Raw genomic sequence first — 20,931 nt, forward strand, 5'->3', positions numbered from 1 at the left:
TAATGCAACATGTCAACCAAAACTAAAAAAAGTATGCAGTTAATTTTATAGTGAGCAATTTATTTGTTATAATCATAACATGCAAACATGAGATACAGTACAAGTGAAATTATCTAACCAACCACCACTGAACCTGAAGATTCTCCAGATAAGACAGAATTTCACTAATATACCATCACAAAAAACATGAAACCCAAAACGAAGCGCAAGATAAAAGCACACGCTTATTCTTCATCAGATGAGTCTCTTTCGAATGTATACACCATGAAGAAAGCGTCTGGTCGTCTTGGCACGAGGGCATGTCCAGGTCTCACAATCTCAAAACCAAGAAAGCTAAATGTGCGAAGCAGTGAAGCTTGATCATCCCTGTTCTTGTGGAAGCAAATGAAGACATGCTCAGCTTGAAGATGTTCTTCTGCAAATTCAAGCAGGATGAAGAAACTTTCTTTGCTTCTCTCAGGCAAGACCCCACCTGGGAGTTCAATGTACAGATTGTTGTTGTTCAGTACCACTCTCCAGCGAACAATTCTTGCATCAGTCAGCTTGGACTGGAAGTGGAGAATTTTAGTCCTGCTGTTTGCATTCAAATCTTCTGTTACACTCAGCCGATTATCTGAATACAGTAAGCTGGCTGCAAGAATGTGATCTCTTTGACCATCCCCTCGCCCTCCTGGGATCTTCAAGGTGGGTGAGGGACATCAGGAACACCACAGAGGCCCCAGACCAGGGTTACGACAGCAATTGGTGGTCAGCCTGGGACTTCCAGTACTAGTATTAATACTAAATGTCATGGGTGGCATTTTGTTTCCTTCTTTCTCTCTAGCAAAACAGTGACTATTCAAAATGCGCTGGAGGGAGATCTTGACCATTCGACCTTAGAAGGGGGAAGGGGGAGCGGGGGGTTTTCCTCCACGGGGACACACCAGCTGAAAAGGCTCCATGAGTGCCGGACACGCTGGTCTGAAATATAAAAAGAGAGACAGAGAGAGCGGGGGAGAAAGAGTGAGCGCCGCTACCACCACACGCAGCTTCTGGCACAGCACCAACTAGGTGAAGTAGTACTTTAAGGGTGCATTATGGCAGGGCAGCTTGGCCACATGGGATGCTCCTCCTGTTCGATGTGGAAAGTCAGCAACAGTGTAAAGGGTGATCATGAATTCAGAGATATCTCCAGTTATGGCTACTCAAAATTTACATTTGATATGGAGCTGTGCTGGTGACTGTGGAGAATCCACAAGGATGAGATCTTTGTGGACGGAGCGCATAGGCAGATAGGGAATGGGTGGCCACTGGATAAGAGTAAAAGCACCCGGCAGGAAGTGCAAGATTCCCCTGGGTCCATCTCCCTCTCTAACTGATTTTCCGTGGTGTTCTGTGGGGAGAGATGATTTCTCGGGTGAATGCTGCAAGAGCCAGGTTCGTAGGCACCATGAGTGGCTCAGCTGCACAGGGGAGGGGAGTGGGCTGGGGGGAAGCAATACTGTTAGAGAATTCTTGTAAGGGTAATAAGTAGATGTCTCTGCGACCACTAACATGACCAGCATGGTTTGTTGCCTCTCTGATGTCAGGGTGCAGGATGTCACAGAGGGGCTGCTGGATATTCTGAAGGCAGATGGGTGAACAGTAGGGTTCATAGTCTATATTTGTACCAACAACATTAGATAATTGAGGGCTGAGGTCCTGAAAACAGAATATAGGAAGTTAGGAAATAAATTGAAAAGCAGGATCTCACAGGTGATTATCTCAGTGTTTCTCCCAATGCCACATGCTAGTGAGATCAGGAATAGGAGAATAGACCAGATAAATGCATGGCTAGAGAGATAGCATAGGAGGGAAGGATTTAGGTTCCTGAGGCATTGAGACCAATTTTGGAAAAGATAGAACTTGTACAAGCAAGACAGGTTACACCCCAATAGGACTGGGACCAATATCCTCATGGGTTTTGATTTGGGTTCTGATTCGCAACCCTCATGGATCAGGACCCAAAGATATATTGTAAAGTCGGACTGGACTCCAACATTTTTTTATTTTTGGCATAAATGTGAGGATAGGATACTTCGCTCCGGAGTGATTCTACTGACAAATTAAGGACTTTTATTAAGACAAACTTCATTCATGACAGTTAAATATATGTCAGACATATATATCTGACAAATTAAGGACTTTTATTAAGACAAACTTCATTCATGACAGTTAAATATATGTCAGACAAAATGAAACAGTTTTATTGGCCAATGTTGAACAACCTTTAAACATAAAAAAACTCTAATTTCTAATTTATCATTATTTCAATTCCAAATAAGCAACATTCTTCTATAGACTTAATTGCAACTTTAATTACAGTTAACAAACCCAGGCATACTTGTTATAAATTTGTGAAGTGTGTCTTGAAACCGTCAGAGACTTTTCAGATACAGACTTTGCACAGACAGAGAGAGTGCAAGGGTAAAATCTTCCCAAAGGTTTCTAAGTGTCATAATGCTGTGAAAACAGGAGTTTTCTCCATGCCGGCCCTTTGAGTGAGCTCTGCACTGCAACCATCTGGCACACTGTCAATTTTTTGACAGCTGGAAGCTTACGCCTATCATGAATTGGATTTTTGGCCTTTCATGCTATCCTCCTGGTTTGTTATGCTGATCAACTGGTGCAGCAAGCCAGTAAGATCACACTACAGACTTCTGTCTTTAAAAAGCTCCAATTAGCAACTGAACTCTAAACTGAAAACAGAGAGCCATTTCTTTGCTACAAAACCTAGCTCCTCCTATTACTATGTCATCACATGACCCTGCATACCAAATCATATCTGCCATTCCTTTAATCAAAAAAAATCCAAGGGAAATCACTATTTATAAACAATTGTCCCTTTAGCCCTCTTCTAAATAAACACAACATGGCTAAAATGAGTAATTATCTTGTTGTCCAGCATCTAAGTTGTATGTTTTCCAAACACACTGACTGCCTGTATTAAAATAAGGCAGGATGTAAATATGTTGAAGGGCTTGTACTCGTTAGAGTTTAGAAGAATGAGGGGAGATCTCATTGAGACGTATAAGATGATGAATGGGATGGATAGGATAGAGGTGGAGAGACTCTTCCCGCTCAGAAAGGATAGTAGGACTAGGGGGCACAGCCTCAAGATAAAGGGGGGGCGGTTTAGAACGGAGTTGAGGAGGAACTTCTTCACTCAAAGGGTGGTGAATCTCTGGAATTCTCTGCCCGTTGAAGTGGTGGAGGCTGCCTCGCTAAATATTTTTAAGACGCGGGTTGATGGGTTTTTGATGAGAGAGGGGATTAAGGTTTATGGGGAGAGGGCGGGAATGTGGAACTGAGCCACAACAGATCAGCCATGATCTTATTGAATGGCGGGGCAGGCTTGAAGGGCTAGATGGCCTACTCCTGCTCCTATTTCTTTTGTTCTTATGTGATTCAGTTGAGATTTACTAGATTGATGCCTAGAATGAACAGGTTGTCTCATGATGGAAGGTTAGACAGACTGATCTTGTTTCCACTGACGTTCAGAAGAGTGAGGGGTGACTTAATCCACGTACATGAGATCCTGAGTAGTCTTGACATGTGGGCATCACAGTGGCACAACAGTTAGCACTTCTGCCTCACAGCGCCAGGGACCAAGGTTCAATTCCAGTCTTGGGTCACTGTCTGAATGGAGCTTGCATGATTTCTCTGTATCTGTGTGGGTTTCCTCCAGTTTCCTTCTACAGTCCAAAGATGTGCAGGTTAGGTAGATTGGCTAGGTTAAAACTGCCTCTTAGTGTCAGGGGGATTCGCAGGGTAAATATGTGGGGTTACGGGGATAGGACCTGGGTGGGATGTTGACTGTAGGGTTTCTATGACAAGGTAGATGTAGAAAGAATGTTTCCTCTTGTGAAGGATGCCAAAACTAAAGGTTGCTCTTTTAGGACTGAGATGAAGAGAATTCTTTTCTAACAAAGGGTTGTATGACTTTGGAATTCTCTGCCTTGGAAAGTGGTGTCATTCAACATTTTTAAGGCAGAGGTAGTTAGTTCGTTGTTAGGCAAGTGAATCAAAGGATTTCAGCATAGATGGGAATGTAAAACTTGAAACACAAACAGATCAGCCATGATCTCAGGCTTGAGAGACTGAATGACCTATTTCTGTTCCTATTTTGTATGTTCTTGGATGGATAACAGATGTTGGGCATGCCAGTGATAGTCATCAGTCAAAAATGTTTGCTTTAAAACACTGTGAATACTTAACTCTGCAGTATAATTAACCATTAATTCAATTTATATTTACTGACAGAATAGTCCAACATTGCTTAGAATTCTGACTGCCTGATAACTATCATAATGAGTATCTGCTGTATAGTACGTGCTCCCAAGATGGCTTCTATTCCTCTAATGTACACTATAATTTCAGAATCAATAGGCATACCAATGTTACTTGGAAATACATGATCGTTCCTTCACTGTCACTGAATCCTGCATCTCCTTAACAGCACTGTGGATGAACCTACACCATTTGGACTGCAGCAGTTCAAGAAGGTGGCTCACCAACACCGTTCCAAGGGCACTTAAGAATGGGCAACAAATGCTAGCCATCAGTGATGCCCATACCCTCTGAGAGAATAAAAAAACTCCTAAATCCTCAAATTCTACATCTTTATAAAACAAGGGCAGCAGGTGTATGGAAACACCGTTAACTCTCAACTTCCCTCCATGTCATTCTTGTGTGCATTGATGCCTGATCAAATCCTGGAACTCCCTACTTCCCCATTGAATTAGCCTCACCACACAGGTTGCAGTGGTTCATAAAGAATGGTCCAAAATTAGCTTTTCAAGGGAGAGGTAACAAATGTCGTCTTCTTAAGGGATGGCTAACAAATGTTGGGCTTGATGGTGATATTCAAGATTGAAAAAGCTTGCTTTAAAACATTGTGATACATGCCTCTACAGTATAATCAACCATTAATCCAATTTATATTTACTTACAGAACACAGTCCAACACTGCTTAGAATTCTGACTGCCTGATAGCAAGCATATTGGTATCTGTTGTATAGCGCGTACTCCCAAGATGGCTTCCTTTCCCTATATATACTATAACTTCAGAATCAAAAGGCAGAAGTAAAGTTCTATTGATCTCCACCATCCTGTACCTTGCATTCCAGTAATTTAGAGTTGTTCCAGTCAAATAGGAATTTCAGGCTTTGTTATTCTACATCAATGTTGTTTTAACTTAAATGGTTATACTGCACTTCAAAAAATGAGGAACTGCAAACTCCAGAAAAAGGAACAAGCTTTCTTGAGGGTTTATGAATTTTTAAAAATGAATTACTAAGAAGGTAATTTGCAGTACTATTTGGGTGACTGTGCACAGTCTGCATGTTCTCATGTCTGTGTGGGTTTACTCCAGGTTCTCCCACAGTCCAAAACTCATGTTGGTTTGGTGCATTGGCCACGCTGAAATCTCCCTCACTGTACTTGAACAGGCAATGGATGGAGTGTGGCAACTAGGGGATTTTCACAGTAATTTCATTGCACCAATAAATAAACTTTAAACTGTTAGAGGAAGTTTACAATAGGAATGCAGAGAATGTGGGCACATTCTTTAGGACTTATCAGGGAAGGCAAGATAGAAGGGCAAATTGTATGCAGACAAATGTGAAATGTTTCACCGCAGAAAGAAACTAAACAACACAGTGTCAGTGAATGTGTTGCAATTTTGAGGAGGAATTTGCAAAAGACCTGATGAAAGAGTTCTGACTGGAAATGTTAGCCCCAGCACTTTTTGTTATTATTTCCAGCAACTGTAGTATTTTGCTTTTTGCAAAGGAGCCATTCATTTTCGTGAAATTGATGCTTGATATATCGAACCAGAGGAGCAATCAATGAGACAACAAGAAACTGCATCTAATAGGTAAAACAGCAGAATGCAAGCTGAAAAAAGCCATGGTCAAAATACATAGGTATCATATTGTGTAAATAATATTGCTTCTTTATGTTGTGGTGGCTTGTTTATTTAAATATACACATGCTTACAGATAGGCTTTAAGTATATACAGTTCCAAGTATAGTCTTGCACGTATACTTGCAGTCATGCCGCTTAACAAATTCAGTTCTTGACTGTTCTTTGACCATGTAACTATGCAGATCATACTGTTGGGTAGTGCCACTCTCCAATGCCACGTCAATCCTTGCTCTGCTGAGCACACTGCATTATAATGCATGCAAGTATATAACCCCCTTTCTTTTCCAAAAACATTTCTCCTTTCTAATAGAGAACACAATACAATGTTTACTTCTCATCACAATACAACACAGTCTTGACAGTCCTTTCACAATCTTGGTATGTGTGAAAGAATGTTCATTGTACACTGTTTCTGGTACTTAGAGGGAACCGAGTGTATGGTGTCGAAATTTGCTGATGACACCAAGATTGGTGGAACGGCAAATTGTGTGGAGGGCGTGGAAAGTCTGCAGAAGGATCTAGATAAGCTGGGCGAATGGGCCAGGAACTGGCAAATGGAATTTAATGTTGGCAAGTCTGAAGTTGTCCACTTTGGTAGGAATAATGGTAGGAAGGACTATTACTTACATGGCGAAAAACTGCAGCATGCGACGGTGCAGAGGGACCTCGGGGTCCTTGTGCATGAATCGCAAAAACCCAGCCTGCAGGTGCAGCAGGTGGTCAGGAAGGCAAATGGGATGCTGGCCTTCATAGCGAGGGGGATTGAATATAAAAGTAGGGAGGTCTTGCTGCAACTGTACAGGGCACTGGTGAGGCTGCAGCTGGAGTACTGTGTGTAGTTTTGGTCGCCGCACTTACGCAAGGATATTTTGGCCTTGGAGGGAGTGCAGAGGAGGTTTACTAGGCTGATACCGGAGTTGAGGGAGTTGAACTATGAGGAGAGGCTGAATAAACTAGGCTTGTACTCGTTAGAGTTTAGAAGAATGAGGGGAGATCTCATTGAGACATATAAGATGATGAATGGGATGGATAGGATAGAGATGGAGAGGCTCTTCCCGCTCAGAAAGGACAGTAGGACTAGAGGGCACAGTCTCAAGATAAAGGGGGTGCGGTTTAGAACGGAGTTGAGGAGGAACTTCTTCAAAGGGTGGTGAATCTCTGGAATTCTCTGCCCGTTGAAGTGGTGGAGGCTGCCTCGCTAAATATATTTCAGACGTGAGTTGATAGGTTTTTGATAGGCAAGGGGATTAAGGGTTATGGGGAGAGGGCAGGAAAGTGGAACTGAGCCACGACAGATCAGCCATGATCTTATTGAATGGTGGGGCAGGCTCGAAGGGCTAGATGGCCTACTCCTGCTCCTACTTCTTATGTTCTTAGGTTGTGTGATAAAGTTTCTTCCCTTTCCAGCATTTCAAATCACTATATTTTTCATCAGCCATTTTATCATATTGGTGATTGGGCTTTTCCATTAATGACCATCTCAGCAATCTTGTTCTGGCATGTAATCTCAGTTTCTTTGTGCTGTCAATTTCAATGCTTTTTTCCTCTTCAGTTAATTTCTCAAAGTTAATGTTCATTCTTCAAGCTCTTATTCTCCTGATTCAGTTCTTCACTGGTGTCCTTATTTCTGGTTGCTTTGCCTAGAGTTCAGCTTATTCACTATTGCCTCATTTAAATTCTCCTTTTTAACTTCATTTTGTAATTTTTTTGCAACTTTTTACCCAGAGTTTTCTTTCTACCGTGTCATCTTGTTGTTTAATGCCTTTTCTAGTACTTCAATTCTTTTCGCAGGTTCGTCTTTATGTTCAAGAATTTCTAGTTTCTTTTGAGGTCTGTAATCTCTGCATTTCTTTGAGGATTATATACATTTGACAATTTATACCTTCATTTCCACTATCAACTCCGCCCCGCCCCCTCACGCTCTCCGCCCCGCCCCCTCACGCTCCCCGCTCCATCCTTCCTTCCGCTCCCCGCCCCTCAGGCTCCCCGCCCCGCCCCCTCAGGCTCCCCGCCCCGCCCCCTCACGCTCTCCGCCCCGACCTTCCTCCCGCTCTCAGCCCCCATCTCGCGACGTTTCCCCCGCCGCGCTCCCACTCACGCTGCTCCATGGAGGCGGTGGCCGTTGGCTGTTTCCTGCTGCAGTCGCTGCTTTTCATCCCATCGCTCGCGGATCACTACCCCACGGACGCGAAATTTGTCAAGCTGTGCGTGGATCTGCACAACAAGCACCGCTCGGCGGTGAATCCCGGAGCCAGTAACATGCTCTTCATGGTAAATCTTATGTCAGACAGACAACCTTGCTAAAGTCGCTGGAAGCAAACAGTGATGCGGAGAAGTAGTTGGTGGGGGAAAGGAAAGAACTGGAATGTGGGTGGGAGCCCGGCGTCGATGAGAGGAGAAAAAGGCGGGAATGGCGGTTTGATCGCCGGCGTCAGTGCGGGAGGCAGGGCGAGCGCGCATGCGTGTTGGCACCGTCAGGCGGTTTTAAGGCTGTTCTTCGCTGAGGAAGGTGGAACCTCGAGGCGGTTTTAAGGCCGCCGTGCACCAAGTAAGGTTGGAGCATGCGCAGAGCGGTTAGCGGGCAGTTTGAAATTAAAATGAGCTCTCTACACTCTATATGGTTTGGAAATCTTTTTTAAAAAACATAGCTGATATACCCTCTTGGGTATATCATTTGATATCATTTGATATTTGTAAATTTTTAGTGTACGGACTTTATAACACCCAATCAGCATCCTCTGGGCGAAATATTATTCAAAGTTGTAGTGTCTAAATGTTAGCCGATATTTTTATCACATTTGAAGAAACGACGCTTCTTCCTGCAAACTTTGCAATGTCAGTATAAATGCTACACAGATATCATGAACAAGTGCGCAGCATATACAGCAGATAACCAAGCCTCTTTTAAAGTTAAAGGGGGCAATCTTACCAAAAAATGTGCCAGACGAGCATGAAAACGGGAGCGAATCATGCCCGTTTTTGTTTGATCGAGCTCCCAGATGCAATTGTCGGGCACTTAGAAAGAAATGAGGCAAAATATGACTCTTGCCAGCAGTGAGTGGGCGGAATCTATTCACACTAGAAAGCCGGCTGCTGAGCTGCAGGAGCGCCTCTGTGCGGGCACCCTGATCTCCCAGTATAATGTACAAGTGTGCACAATGCTTTGAGAAACCTGTTGTTTTTCTCCCATCACTGATCACGCCCTCCCAGCTCCAATTGTGGAGCTGGTCAAAAGTCATTTTAACCTCTGTCCTGCAATCATTACGCTGAGACACAAATTTCACATGGCAAGCCGTGAGCCAGGGGAGACAGCCTCAGGCTTTGTGGCAAGAACATGCCCCTGTCTACATCAACAGGGGAAAAGTAGAAAGGGTCGAGAGCTTCAAGTTTTTAGGTGTCCAGATAATCAACAACCTGTCTTGGACGCCCCATGTCGACACTGTAGTTAAGAAAGCCCACCAACACTTTCTCAGAAGACTAAGGAAATTTGGCATGTTGGCTATGAATCTCACCAACTTTTACAGATACATCATAGAAAGCATTCTTTCCGATTGTATCACAGCTTGGCATGGCTCCTATTCTGCCCAAGACCATAAGGAGTTACAAAAGATCATGAATGTAGTCCAATCCATCACACAAACCAGCCTCCCATCCATTAACTGTGTCTACACTTCCCGCTATCTGGGCAAAGCAGCCAGCATAATTAAGGACCCCACGCTCCCCAGACATTCCCTCTTCCACCTTCTTTCGTCATGAAAAGATATAAAAGTCTGAGGTCACGTACCAACCTACTTGAGAACAGCTTCTTCCCTGCTGCTTTTAGACTTTTGAATGGACTTACCTTGCATTATGTTGATCTTTCTCTACACTCCCCACATTCTCCATTCTCTTGTTTCCTTTTCTATGAATGGTATGCTTTATATAGTGCGCCAGAAACAATACTTTTCACTGTATATTAATGCATGTGACAATAATAAATCAAACTTAGACAATAAGAAATAGGAGCAGGAGTAGGCCATCTAGCCCTTCGAGCCTGCCCCGCCATTCAATAAGATCATGGCTGATCTGTCGTGGCTCAGTTCCACTTTCCCACCTTCTCCCCATAACCCTTAATCCCCTTGCCTACCAAAAACCTATCTACCCGCGTCTTAAATATATTTAGCGAGGCAGCCTCCACCACTTCAATGGGCAGAGAATTCCAGAGATTCACCACCCTTTGAGTGAAGAAGTTCCTCCTCAACTCCGTTCTAAACTGCACCCCCCTTATCTTGAGGCTGTGCCCTCTAGTCCTGCTGTCCTTTCTGAGCGGGAAGAACCTCTCCACCTCTACCCTATCCATCCTTTTCATCATCTTGTACGTCTCAATGAGATCTCCCCTCATCCTTCTAAACTCTAACGAGTACAAGCCTAGTTTATTCAGTCTCTCCTCATAGCTCAACCCCTTCAACTCCAGTATCAGCCTAGTAAACCTCCTATGCACTCTCTCCAAGGCTAAAATATCCTTGCGTAAGTGCGGCGACCAAAACTGCACACAGTACTCCAGCTGCAGCCTCACCAGCGCCCTGTACAGTTGCAGCAAGACCTCCCTACTTTTGTAATCAATCCCCCTCGCTATGAAGGCCAGCATCCCATTTGCCTTCCTGACCACCTGCTGCACCTGCAAGCTGGGTTTTAGCGACTCATGCACAAGGACCCCCAGGTCCCTCTGCACCGTAGCATGCTGCAGCTTTTCGCCATGTAAGTAGTAGTCCTTCCTACCATTATTTCTACTAAAGTGGACAACCTCACACTTGCCAACATTATATTCCATCTGCCAGTTCCTCGCCCACTCGCTCAGCCTATCTAGATCCCTCTGCAGACTTTCCACACCCTCCGCACAATTTGCCGTTCCACCAATCTTTGTGTCATCAGCAAATTTCGACACCTTACACTCGGTTCCCTCCTCCAGATCATCTATATAAATGGTAAATAGCTGAGGCCCTAGCACCGATCCTTGGGGCACTCCACTAGTCACCAACCGCCAATCCGAATAGCACCCATTGACCCCCACTCTCTGCCTCCTATTTGACAGCCAATCCCCTATCCACGCTAACACCCTACCCCCAACTCCATGCCCCCTAACCTTCTGTAACAACCTCTTGTGCGGCACCTTATCAAACGCCTTCTGAAAATCGAGAAACACCACATCCACCGGTTCCCTTCTATCCACCGCACTCGACACATCCTCATAGAATTCCAATGAATTCGTCAGACACGACTTCCCCTTAACGAAACAGTGCTGCATCTGCTCTATCAAACAATTCTCAAGATGCCTTGCTATTTTCATTACAGATTCAAGCATTTTTCCTACAACAGACGTTAAACTAACCGGCCTATAATTCCCTGCCTTTTGCCTGCTACCCTTTTTAAACAGCGGCGTAACATTAGCTGTTTTCCAATCTTCCAGCACTTCCCTGGAATCGAGCGAGGTTTGGAAAATGATCATCAAGACATCCACTATCATCTCCGCCATTTCTTTCAGAACCCTTGGATGCATTCCATTCGGTCCTGGGGACTTGTCCACCATCAGTCCCTCTAGTCTGTCGAGCACTGCCTCTCTAGTAACAATGATCTCATTCAGGCCCTCCATTCCTACCATCTTTCCATCGTTAACACCCAGCAAACTATTCACGTCCTCCTCCGTGAAGACCGAAGCAAAAAAGTTATTCAAGGCCTCAGCCATTTCCTCATCCCCCACCACTAAATCCCCCCTCCCATCCTCTAAGGATCCAACATTCACCCTAGCCAGCCTTCTTTTTATATATTTATAAAAAATTTTACTATCTTTTTTATATTTAGCACTAGCCCAGCTTCATAGTTTATCCTTCCTTTCTTTATCAACTTCTTCATCATTCTTTGTTGATATTTAAACCTCTCCCAATCCTCTTCTCGCCCACTACTCTTAGCCACTCTAAACGCATCAGCTTTTAATTTAATACTCTCCTTTACCTCCTTCGTTATCCACGGCTGATTGTCTCTCCTCCTATGATCCTTTTTTACCATTGGAATAAATTTCTGCTGAGCACCAAGAAAGACCTCCTTAAAGATCTTCCACTGTTCCTCAGCAGACCTCCCTTCCAATCTGCTACCCCAATCAACATTCGCCAATTCCTCTCTCATCTTACCGTACTCCCCTCTGTTCAAACAAAGGACACAGGTCCGGGAACCCACTTTCTCCTCCTCCATCTGCATCAGAAACTCCACCATACAATGATCACTCTTCCCAAGAGGATCCTTCACCACAAGGTCCCTATTTCTACCTGCCTCATTACATAACACCAGATCTAAGATAGCTCGCTCCCTCGTCAGCTCCAGCACACACTGTTCAAGGAAACTATCCCGGCAGCATTCCAAGAACTCTTCCTCAAGCCCACCGCGTCCAACATGGGTCGACCAATCAATATGTAGATTGAAATCCCCCATAATTATTGCCATTCCATTCCTGCACGCCACATTTATTTGCGCGTTAATAGCCCGCCCCACCTCCAGATCATTATTTGGGGGCCTATAGACGACACCCACCAGCATCTTCCTCCCCTTGCTGTTCCTAATCTCCACCCACAATGATTCCACATTCTGCTCTTTGGCTCCTATATCATCCCTTACTACCACCCTGATACTATCCTTAATCAGCAGAGCTTCCCCCCCCCCCGCCAACGTTTTCCTCCCGTCTATCCTTCCTAAACACTTGATACCCCTGGACATTCAGCTCCCAGTCCCTGTCACCTTGCAACCACGTCTCTGTAATGGCCACCAGATCATATCCATTTGTGCTGATCTGTGCCACCAGCTCATTCACTTTGTTCCGAATGCTTCGTGCATTCAGATAAAGTGTCTTCATCCCAGCCTTCGCCTGGACCCTATTTGCAGGAACGCTACCAACCTTACTCACACCCCCTACTTCCTTTATTATTGGGACATCCTTGGCCTCTTCCTGTACCTGTACCCTCTCCTTTACTTTAGACCCTGTAATTTCACCTACCCTTGCACCCTCCCCCCCCCCCCCCCCCCCCCCAATTAGTTTAAAGCCCTATCTACTGGCAGAATGCTGTGAATTTGGTCCAGCATTAACAAAAATGTTAAGGGACAGAATGGTCTGTAGAATAAACAGCTTAATAATACAAACAAAATTACTGACAGAGACCAAAATTACCATATAGAAACCTGTGGAGCTGACCTAGGCAACTGCATGCCGGAACAGGCTGTAACTGTGCTGCAAGGTTTGCAAGGCATGCCAAATGAGGTCAGTCATTTGTGGCTGGAAACTATTGTGACACAAGACAGCCCTGGAACTGATGTAGCAGTGCCTTATAGAAGAGGCACAACAGTAAGGGCTGGAGTGTGTTTTCAATATGGTGCAAAACACTCCCAACAGTTTTATTGATGTAAGAACTATGTGTGCTTCAAGTGTAAAGGTCATTTAAAGGTGTGGAGCAGAGCAAAGCAATCAGTACAGTCAGTGCAAACAAAAGGGACTATTCACTTAACTCCCTTAAACAATTTGGATGGGGAGCCTGTCAGTGATCTGAGTCATTCACCCTCAAACAGGTTCAGCTAAGCAAAGTGCCCCCAATAGAGATAATTTTGCAGGTAAGTGGTAAAACTCACAAAATATAAAGTAATACAGAGACAATGGCCATGGTCATAGGGAACAGCATTTCTCCTTTTTCAAAAAGGAGTCCAGCCATTAAGACTAAGTGAGTCAGGTGTCATTTTGTCCACATATGCCAGAGAGACACTGCAAATGTAATGTATAGTTTGCCATATCAGAAATAGGCAGCAAAGCTGCCGGTATTGGTAATCAAAGCTAAAAGATCTTAGAATCCCTACAGTGCAGAAAGAGACCATTTGGCCCATCAAACGTGCGCTGAGAACAATCCCACCCAGGCTATAGCCCTGTCACCCCATGATTTTACACTGCAAATCACCCTGACATTAAGTGGCAGTTGAGCATGGCCAATCAATCTAAACCACACATCTTTGGACTGTGGGAGGAAACCAGAGCACCCAGAGGAAACCCACACTGACATAGGGAGAATGTGCAAATTCTACACAGATGGTGACCTGAGGCCAAAATTGAACCTGGGTGAGACAGCAGTTGTTGCTTCTGTGCCTTTGTTTAATGGGGTGTGATTAACTGCTAAACGAGCTAGAAATTTTAAATCTGAGGAATGGAGGTTTTCAGGGGCTACTGTATAAATATTCTGAGGTCTTATTACATATAAGAACATAAGAAATAGGAGCAGGAGTAGACCATCTGGCCCTTCGAGCCTGCCCCGCCATTCAATAAGATCATGGCTGATCTGTCATGGCTCAGTTCCACTTTCCCGCCCTCTCCCCATAACCCTTAATCCCCTCTCTCATCAAAAACCCATCAACCCACGTCTTAAAAATATTTAGCGAGGCAGCCTCCACCACTTCAACGGGCAGAGAATTCCAGAGATTCACCACCCTTTGAGTGAAGAAGTTCCTCCTCAACTCCGTTCTAAACCACACCCCCTTTATCTTGAGGCTGTGCCCCCTAGTCCTACTGTCCTTTCTGAGCGGGAAGAGTCTCTCCACCTCTATCCTATCCATCCCATTCATCATCTTATATGTCTCAATGAGATCTCCCCTCATTCTTCTAAACTCTAACGAGTACAAGCCCAGTTTATTCAGCCTCTCCTCATAGCTCAACCCCCTCAACTCCGGTATCAGCCTAGTAAACCTCCTCTGCACTCCCTCCAAGGCCAAAATATCCTTGCGTAAGTACGGCGACCAAAACTGCACACAGTACTCCAGCTGCGGCCTCACCAATGCCCTATACAGCTGCAGCAAGACCTCCCTACTTTTATATTTAATCCCCCTCGCTATGAAGGCCAGCATCCCATTCGCCTTCCTGACCACCTGCTGCACCTGCAGGCTGGGTTTTTGCGACTCATGCACAAGGACCCCGAGGTCCCTCTGCACCATCGCCTGCTGCAGTTTTTCGCCATGTAAGTAATAGTCCTTCCTACCATTATTCCTACCAAAGTGGACCACCTCGCACTTGCCAACATTAAATTCCATTTGCCAGTTCCTGGCCCATTCGCCCAGCCTATCTAGATCCTTCTGCAGACTCTCCACACCCTCCGTGCAATTTGCCATTCCAACAATCTTGGTGTCATCAGCAAATTTCGACACCATACAGTCGGTTCCCTCCTCCAGATCATCTATATAAATGGTAAATAGCTGAGGCCCCAGCACCGACCCCTGGGGCACTCCACTAGTCACCAACCGCCAATCTGAATAGCACCCATTGACCCCCACTCTCTGCCTCCTATTTGACAGCCAATCCTCTATCCACGCTAACACCCTACCCCCAACTCCATGCCCCCTTACCTTCATGTTCTTATGTTAACTTCGGGGATTGGAGGGCATTGGATCTGCGAGGGACATCTTCTGGGAGTGGAGGATAAAGGAAGCCTGAGGTTTGGGATCCTCAACTTTGGGAAGCGGAGAGCACTGGACCTTCAAGTGACAGCTGCCAAACAGCTTGCTAAGTTTGAAAGATCCAAGAGTGACATCACAGGAATGTGGTAAACTGAACAGTTGGTGAGTAACTGATATTAGGGACTGTCTTTGAATAGTTGAAACTTAAATAACTATATAAGATAACAGGGAACAAAGCTAAGAGGATAAAGGAGGAAAGAAAAAGTGGATCTAAAAGCAGAACCAGGTGGTTAAAGGACTAAGAAAAAGCGGAGCGCAAGTTTACATCTTCTAAGGAAATCTAAACAGCTACTCGGGTGAGTATAGTTGGGTAGGTACTTACTATATTACTTACTAAAATATCATTCTTTGATTCATTATTTAGATAAGAAATATATTCTATAATAACAAAAAATGAAGAAAGGTCCGAGTTGATTTATTTAATATTAAAAGGATGAATTTAACTTAAATAGCAGGAGGGAAAGCTTCAAACAATGGTCTGTTCTTCTTGCTCTATATGAGAAACCAAGAATGTTTCCAGTTCCCAGAACCAGCGTGTGTGCAGAAAGTGGGTCTAGCTGTAGTTTTGGAGCTGGAGTCACATCTGGGGACACTGTGGAGCATCTATGAGTTGGAGAATATCATGGATAGCATGTATAGAGAGACGGTCACACCACGGGCACAGACTCCACAGGCAGGAGGGAATGGGTGACCACTCGGTTGATCAAGAGGATTAGGCTGGCAGTGCAGGAATTTCCTGTGGCTGTTTCCTGCAAAAAAATTGAGGGGAATTGTTGAGGGGAATGACCTCCCAGGATTACAGCAACAGCCAAATTCGTAGCTCCACTGTTGGCCCTCCTGCATAGGGGATTCAATTGTGAAGTAAATAGTTGCAAAAGAGACTCCAGGTTTGTATGTTGCCTCCCTGGTGCTAGGTCAAGGATGTCTCAGAGTGTTGCAAGACATTCTGAAGGGAGGAAGGTGAACAGCCAGTTGTCATGGTACACATTGGTACAAACAACATAGGTTAAAAAAAGGATGAGGCCCTAAAAGCAAAATATAAGGAGCTAGGGAACAAGTTGAAAAGTAGGACTTCAAAGATAGTTATCTCAAGATTACTACCAGTGCCATGTGCTAGTCAGAGTAGAAACATTAGGACATGTAGGATGAATATGTGGCTGAAAATACGGTGGGGAGGGGAGGGGATGGTAGGTAACTTGCTAAAGTGGTTGGGAAGGGTTTAAACTAAAATGGCAGGGGGTGGGAACCTTTGAAAGGATTCAGAACAGGGGAGTCAAGACCAAGAGAAAAAGCCAGCAAGGGGAATAAAAACAGTGATAGGCAGAAAAATTGCATGGCTAGGCAGTGTCCTGGCAATGTGTCTTGGCACAGGTTGGCACTGCCAGATTTGATAGTGCCAACCTGTGCCAGAGTGGACCCTAGTGGGAGCCTCATGGGGGAGCAATTCATTTATTTTTGTTGATGGGAGTGGACATGGGAGCTGGGATTGCTGACAATGGTAGTTATGGGGAGTGTCTGATTCTGGCGATGTTTGTTGGGAAGGCGGGCAGGATGCCAGCATTGACTGATGGGATGGGGGTGGGAGATGCCAGCTCTGATTGTTGGGGTGCAGGGGAGGGCATTGGTGGTCTTACTGTACTGAGCTTTATTGGTGTCTTTAGGTCCTACCCCCCAACATGATAGCATGAAACATGCCCACTAGTATTTTTAACAAAAGTGTCAGAAGATCTAGAGGGAAAACCAGCCCGTTTCTCTGGAGGGAAACGTACCGGTTTTCAGTCACGTTCTGACACTTTTGCCAAATTCTGGTAAGATGCCTCCAACATATATTCCATGATATGTTTGGTGAAAAACTGAGATGCCTTTTAGCTGGTATGACTGCTGAACTGAAGTTTGAAGTTCATATTTACATTATGAAAATTAGTTTCCCAAAAGATTTTTTTGTCACATAATGTAGGAAGATGTGGGAATGAGTGAATGAGATGATTACTTCTGAAAACATGAGAAAAATAGTTAAGTGGCTGTTTTGCCACTGTTAAACTCAATTGTTAAGAATTCTAGTAGCTGTTGATCAGATTGGTGAAAGGGTGTATAATGCATAGTGAGAGGTGGTAAAAATGACACTGACATAATCATCACTAAGTTTTATTATTAATTATATGTATTGGACTGATGAAGTTGAGAATAAAATTAGTGCATGATATAAAGTGTTCTTATGGTATAAGTTTTTTTCACAAATCTAGAGCTGGGATGCAGGACTTGCTAAAACTGCAAGAGCTTGGAGCAAAACTTGCAGATTTGAAAAGAATACATACCTGCTATCAAAAGGACAAGGCCATCCATACTTTGAAACTATAGGAGAAAACATCTATGTTGTATCAGGCCGCCTTTCTATAATATATGCTCTTCAAGCATGGAACAGTGAAGGAATGCATTATAACTTGGATACAAATACATGTGCCAGGAATTACAACTGCTCACATTATACGCAGGTAATCAATATTTTTGCCTGTGTTACACCCTCACTGTTCAAGATATTTTTCTATATATGTTCTGAACTAGTCAAGACGATTTGCAGTTTATATTGTAATCTTCTCCAATACCAGTACTTAAGTTTAAAGTTTATTTATTATTGTCACAAGTCGGCTTACATTGACACAGCAGTGAAGTTATTGTGAAAATCTCCTAGTTGCCACACTCTGGTGCCTGTTCAGGCACACTGAGGGAGAATTTAACATGGCCAATGTGCCTAACCAGCACATCTTTTGGACTGTGGGAGAAATCCGGAGCATCTGGAGGAAACCGATGCAGAGACGGGACGAACGACCCAAGCTGGGAATCAAACCCGGATCCCTGGTGCTGTGATGCAGCAGTACTAATCACTGTGCCTCTGTGCTGCCTTTCCCCTGTGCCAGTTGGATAAGATATAATTTTGCGGTTTGAAGCATGTCTTCCGAAGGTTTCATTTGGTATTTTGTACCATGAAAATGAAAAATGCCAAAACATGTTTGATCCACGAATGTAGTCTCAGTAACAGGCACTTCAGAGCTTAAGTCTGTAAGCTTCTGGTTTGAAACATATGTTTTATAGATCGCAGGGACTGCAGTCCAAAATGACCGAGCAGAACACCTCAGTTTTTAAATAATGATCTGATTTTAAAATGGGATATCAGTGACAACCTTGTTTAGTTGCAGGATCGTGAGATCGCAGGAATGGATGGTTAATGATTAATAAGGGGATCAGGAGTTATGGGGAAAAAGCATGAGAATGAGAAAAATATCAGCCATGATTGAATGGTGGAGCAGACTCAATGGGTCGAGTGGCCTAATTCTGCTCTTATGTCTTATGATGTGGCAAATGTATTGTCTCACTGGTCAGTGACAGCTGGTGAGACAAAGCAGTGGTAGCTGGCTATATATTTTCTGGGGTTGAACTTTGATTTTTGACTTATGTTTGGTATTGGGCATTCACAGAATTCAGATCACAATAGGTACATTTGAATAACATCGACTTCAAAACCACTTTAAATTAATTGATTTCTTTGATTGTGCTGCCTTGAAATGAACCGCTAACAGCAATAAGTTTAAGGGCCACAGGCATTGGGTGTCCTCCAGTTCTATGAAGTGCCAACTTGTGCAGTATGTGACAGAGGTGATCCACTGTCTCCCAGGACTGGAAGTCTTAGAACATAGAACATAGAACATTACAGCGCGGAACAGGCCCTTCGGCCCACAATGTTGCGCCGACCAGTCTTATTTTTAAAAAAAAAACATTGACCCTCTAATCTAAACCAATCCCTTTCCGTCCATAAACCTATCCACCAATCTCTTAAACGCCCCCAAACTAGGCGCATTTACAACTGCAGCAGGCAGGGCATTCCAGTCCCTCACCACCCTCTGGGTAAAGAACCTGCCCCTGACATCCGTCCTATAACTACCCCCCCTTAATTTAAAGCCATGCCCCCTCGTGCTAGATTTCTCCATCCGAGGAAACAGGCTATCACCATCCACCCTATCTAAACCTCTAATCATCTTATATGCTTCTATAAGATCCCCTCTTAGCCGCCTTCTTTCCAGTGAAAACAACCCCAAATCCCTCAGTCTCTCCTCATAGGACCTCCCCTGCATACCAGGCAACATCCTGGTAAACCTCCTCTGCACCCTCTGCAAAGCCTCCACATCCTTCCTGTAATGTGGGGACCAGAACTGCACACAGTACTCCAAGTGCGGCCGCACCAGAGTTGTGTACAGTTGCAACATGACGCTGCGACTCCTAAATTCAATCCCCCTACCAATAAACGCCAAGACACCGTACGCCTTCTTAACAACCTTATCTACTTGATTCCCAACTTTCAGGGATCTATGTACACATACACCTAGATCCCTCTGCTCCTCCACTCTATTCAAAGTCCTCCCGTTAGCCCTATACTCAACACATCTGTTATTCCTACCGAAATGGATTTCTCTAGCACTGTAGACCAGACCACTGGAGGTAGTGTTAGGGTACCAGATCAGAACCCAAGGTATATTATGAAGCCAAACTAGACACCAACAATTATTCTATTTTGACATAAATGTGAAGAAAGGATGTGGGGTGGCATAGTGGCACAGTAGTTAGCACTGCTGCTTCAAATACATAAAGGGCAAAAGAGGAACTAGGGAGAAAATCAACAAGGTCATCTATGTGCAAATTCACAGGACATGGGCGAGATCCTAAGTGAATATTTCTCATTAGTATTCACTGTTAAGAAAAGCATGGATGTGTGGGAACTTGGGGAAATAAATAGTGATGCCTTGAGGAGTGTACCTATAACAGAGGAGGAGTTGCTGAAAGTTTTAAAGCGCATCAAGGTAGATAAATCCCTGGGACCTGATGAAGTGTATTCCAGGACGTTGTGGGAGGTTAGGGAGGAAATTGCTGGTCGCCTAGCAGAGATATTTGATTCATCAATAGTTGTAGGTGAGGTGCCTGAAGATTGGAGGGTGGCAAATGTTGTGTGTTTGTTTAAGAAGGGCTGCAGGGAAAAATCTGGGAACTACAGGCCAGTGAGCCTCACATCTGTAGTGGGTAAGTTGTTAGAAGGTATTTTGAGAGACAGGATCGATAGGTATTTAGAGATGCAAGGACTGATTAGGGACAGTTAGCATGGCTTTGTGAGTGGAAAATCATGTCTCACAAATTTGATCGAGTTTTTTGAAGGGGTAACCAAGAAGGTAGATGAGGGCAGTGCAATTTATGTTGTCTACATGGACTTTAGCAAGGCCTTTGACAAGCTATCACATGGTAGGTTATTACATAAGGTTAAATCTCATGGGATCCAAGGTGAGGTAGCCAAATGGATACAAAATTGGCTTGATGACAGAATAAAAAGTCTGACAACACCAGGTTTTAGTCCAACCGATTTATTTGATAGTAAACTCACTAGCTTTCAAGGGGATTCCCTCTTCTTCAGGTGAATGGAGAGTTCTGGCCTC

The 20,931-nt window shown here is 44.2% G+C and overlaps 1 protein-coding gene and 1 pseudogene across 2 annotated transcripts in view; one reads left to right on the forward strand and one right to left on the reverse strand.

The window, feature by feature from the left end:
* Positions 1 to 8,540, reverse strand: LOC145344568 (ornithine decarboxylase antizyme 1 pseudogene; annotated as a pseudogene). Its single transcript, XR_013886893.1, has 2 exons — positions 8,046 to 8,540; positions 1 to 960 (listed from the first exon to the last, which is right to left on the reverse strand). The product of XR_013886893.1 is annotated as an ornithine decarboxylase antizyme 1 pseudogene (transcript).
* The window catches only part of LOC145344567 (GLIPR1-like protein 1), a 26,210-nt gene continuing 13,312 nt past the window's right edge, over positions 8,034 to 20,931 (forward strand). The window contains exons 1-2 of the mRNA XM_080191764.1: positions 8,034 to 8,218; positions 17,701 to 17,949. Of these exons, the coding sequence (XP_080047890.1) occupies positions 8,054 to 8,218; positions 17,701 to 17,949 (414 nt within the window). The 5' untranslated portion in view covers positions 8,034 to 8,053. The remainder of the gene's footprint in view (positions 8,219 to 17,700; positions 17,950 to 20,931) is intronic.

The sequence above is a fragment of the Carcharhinus amblyrhynchos genome, chromosome 6, assembly GCF_965287045.1.
Source record: "Carcharhinus amblyrhynchos chromosome 6, sCarAmb.v2.hapA, whole genome shotgun sequence".
Taxonomy (NCBI): Eukaryota; Metazoa; Chordata; class Chondrichthyes; order Carcharhiniformes; family Carcharhinidae; genus Carcharhinus; species Carcharhinus amblyrhynchos.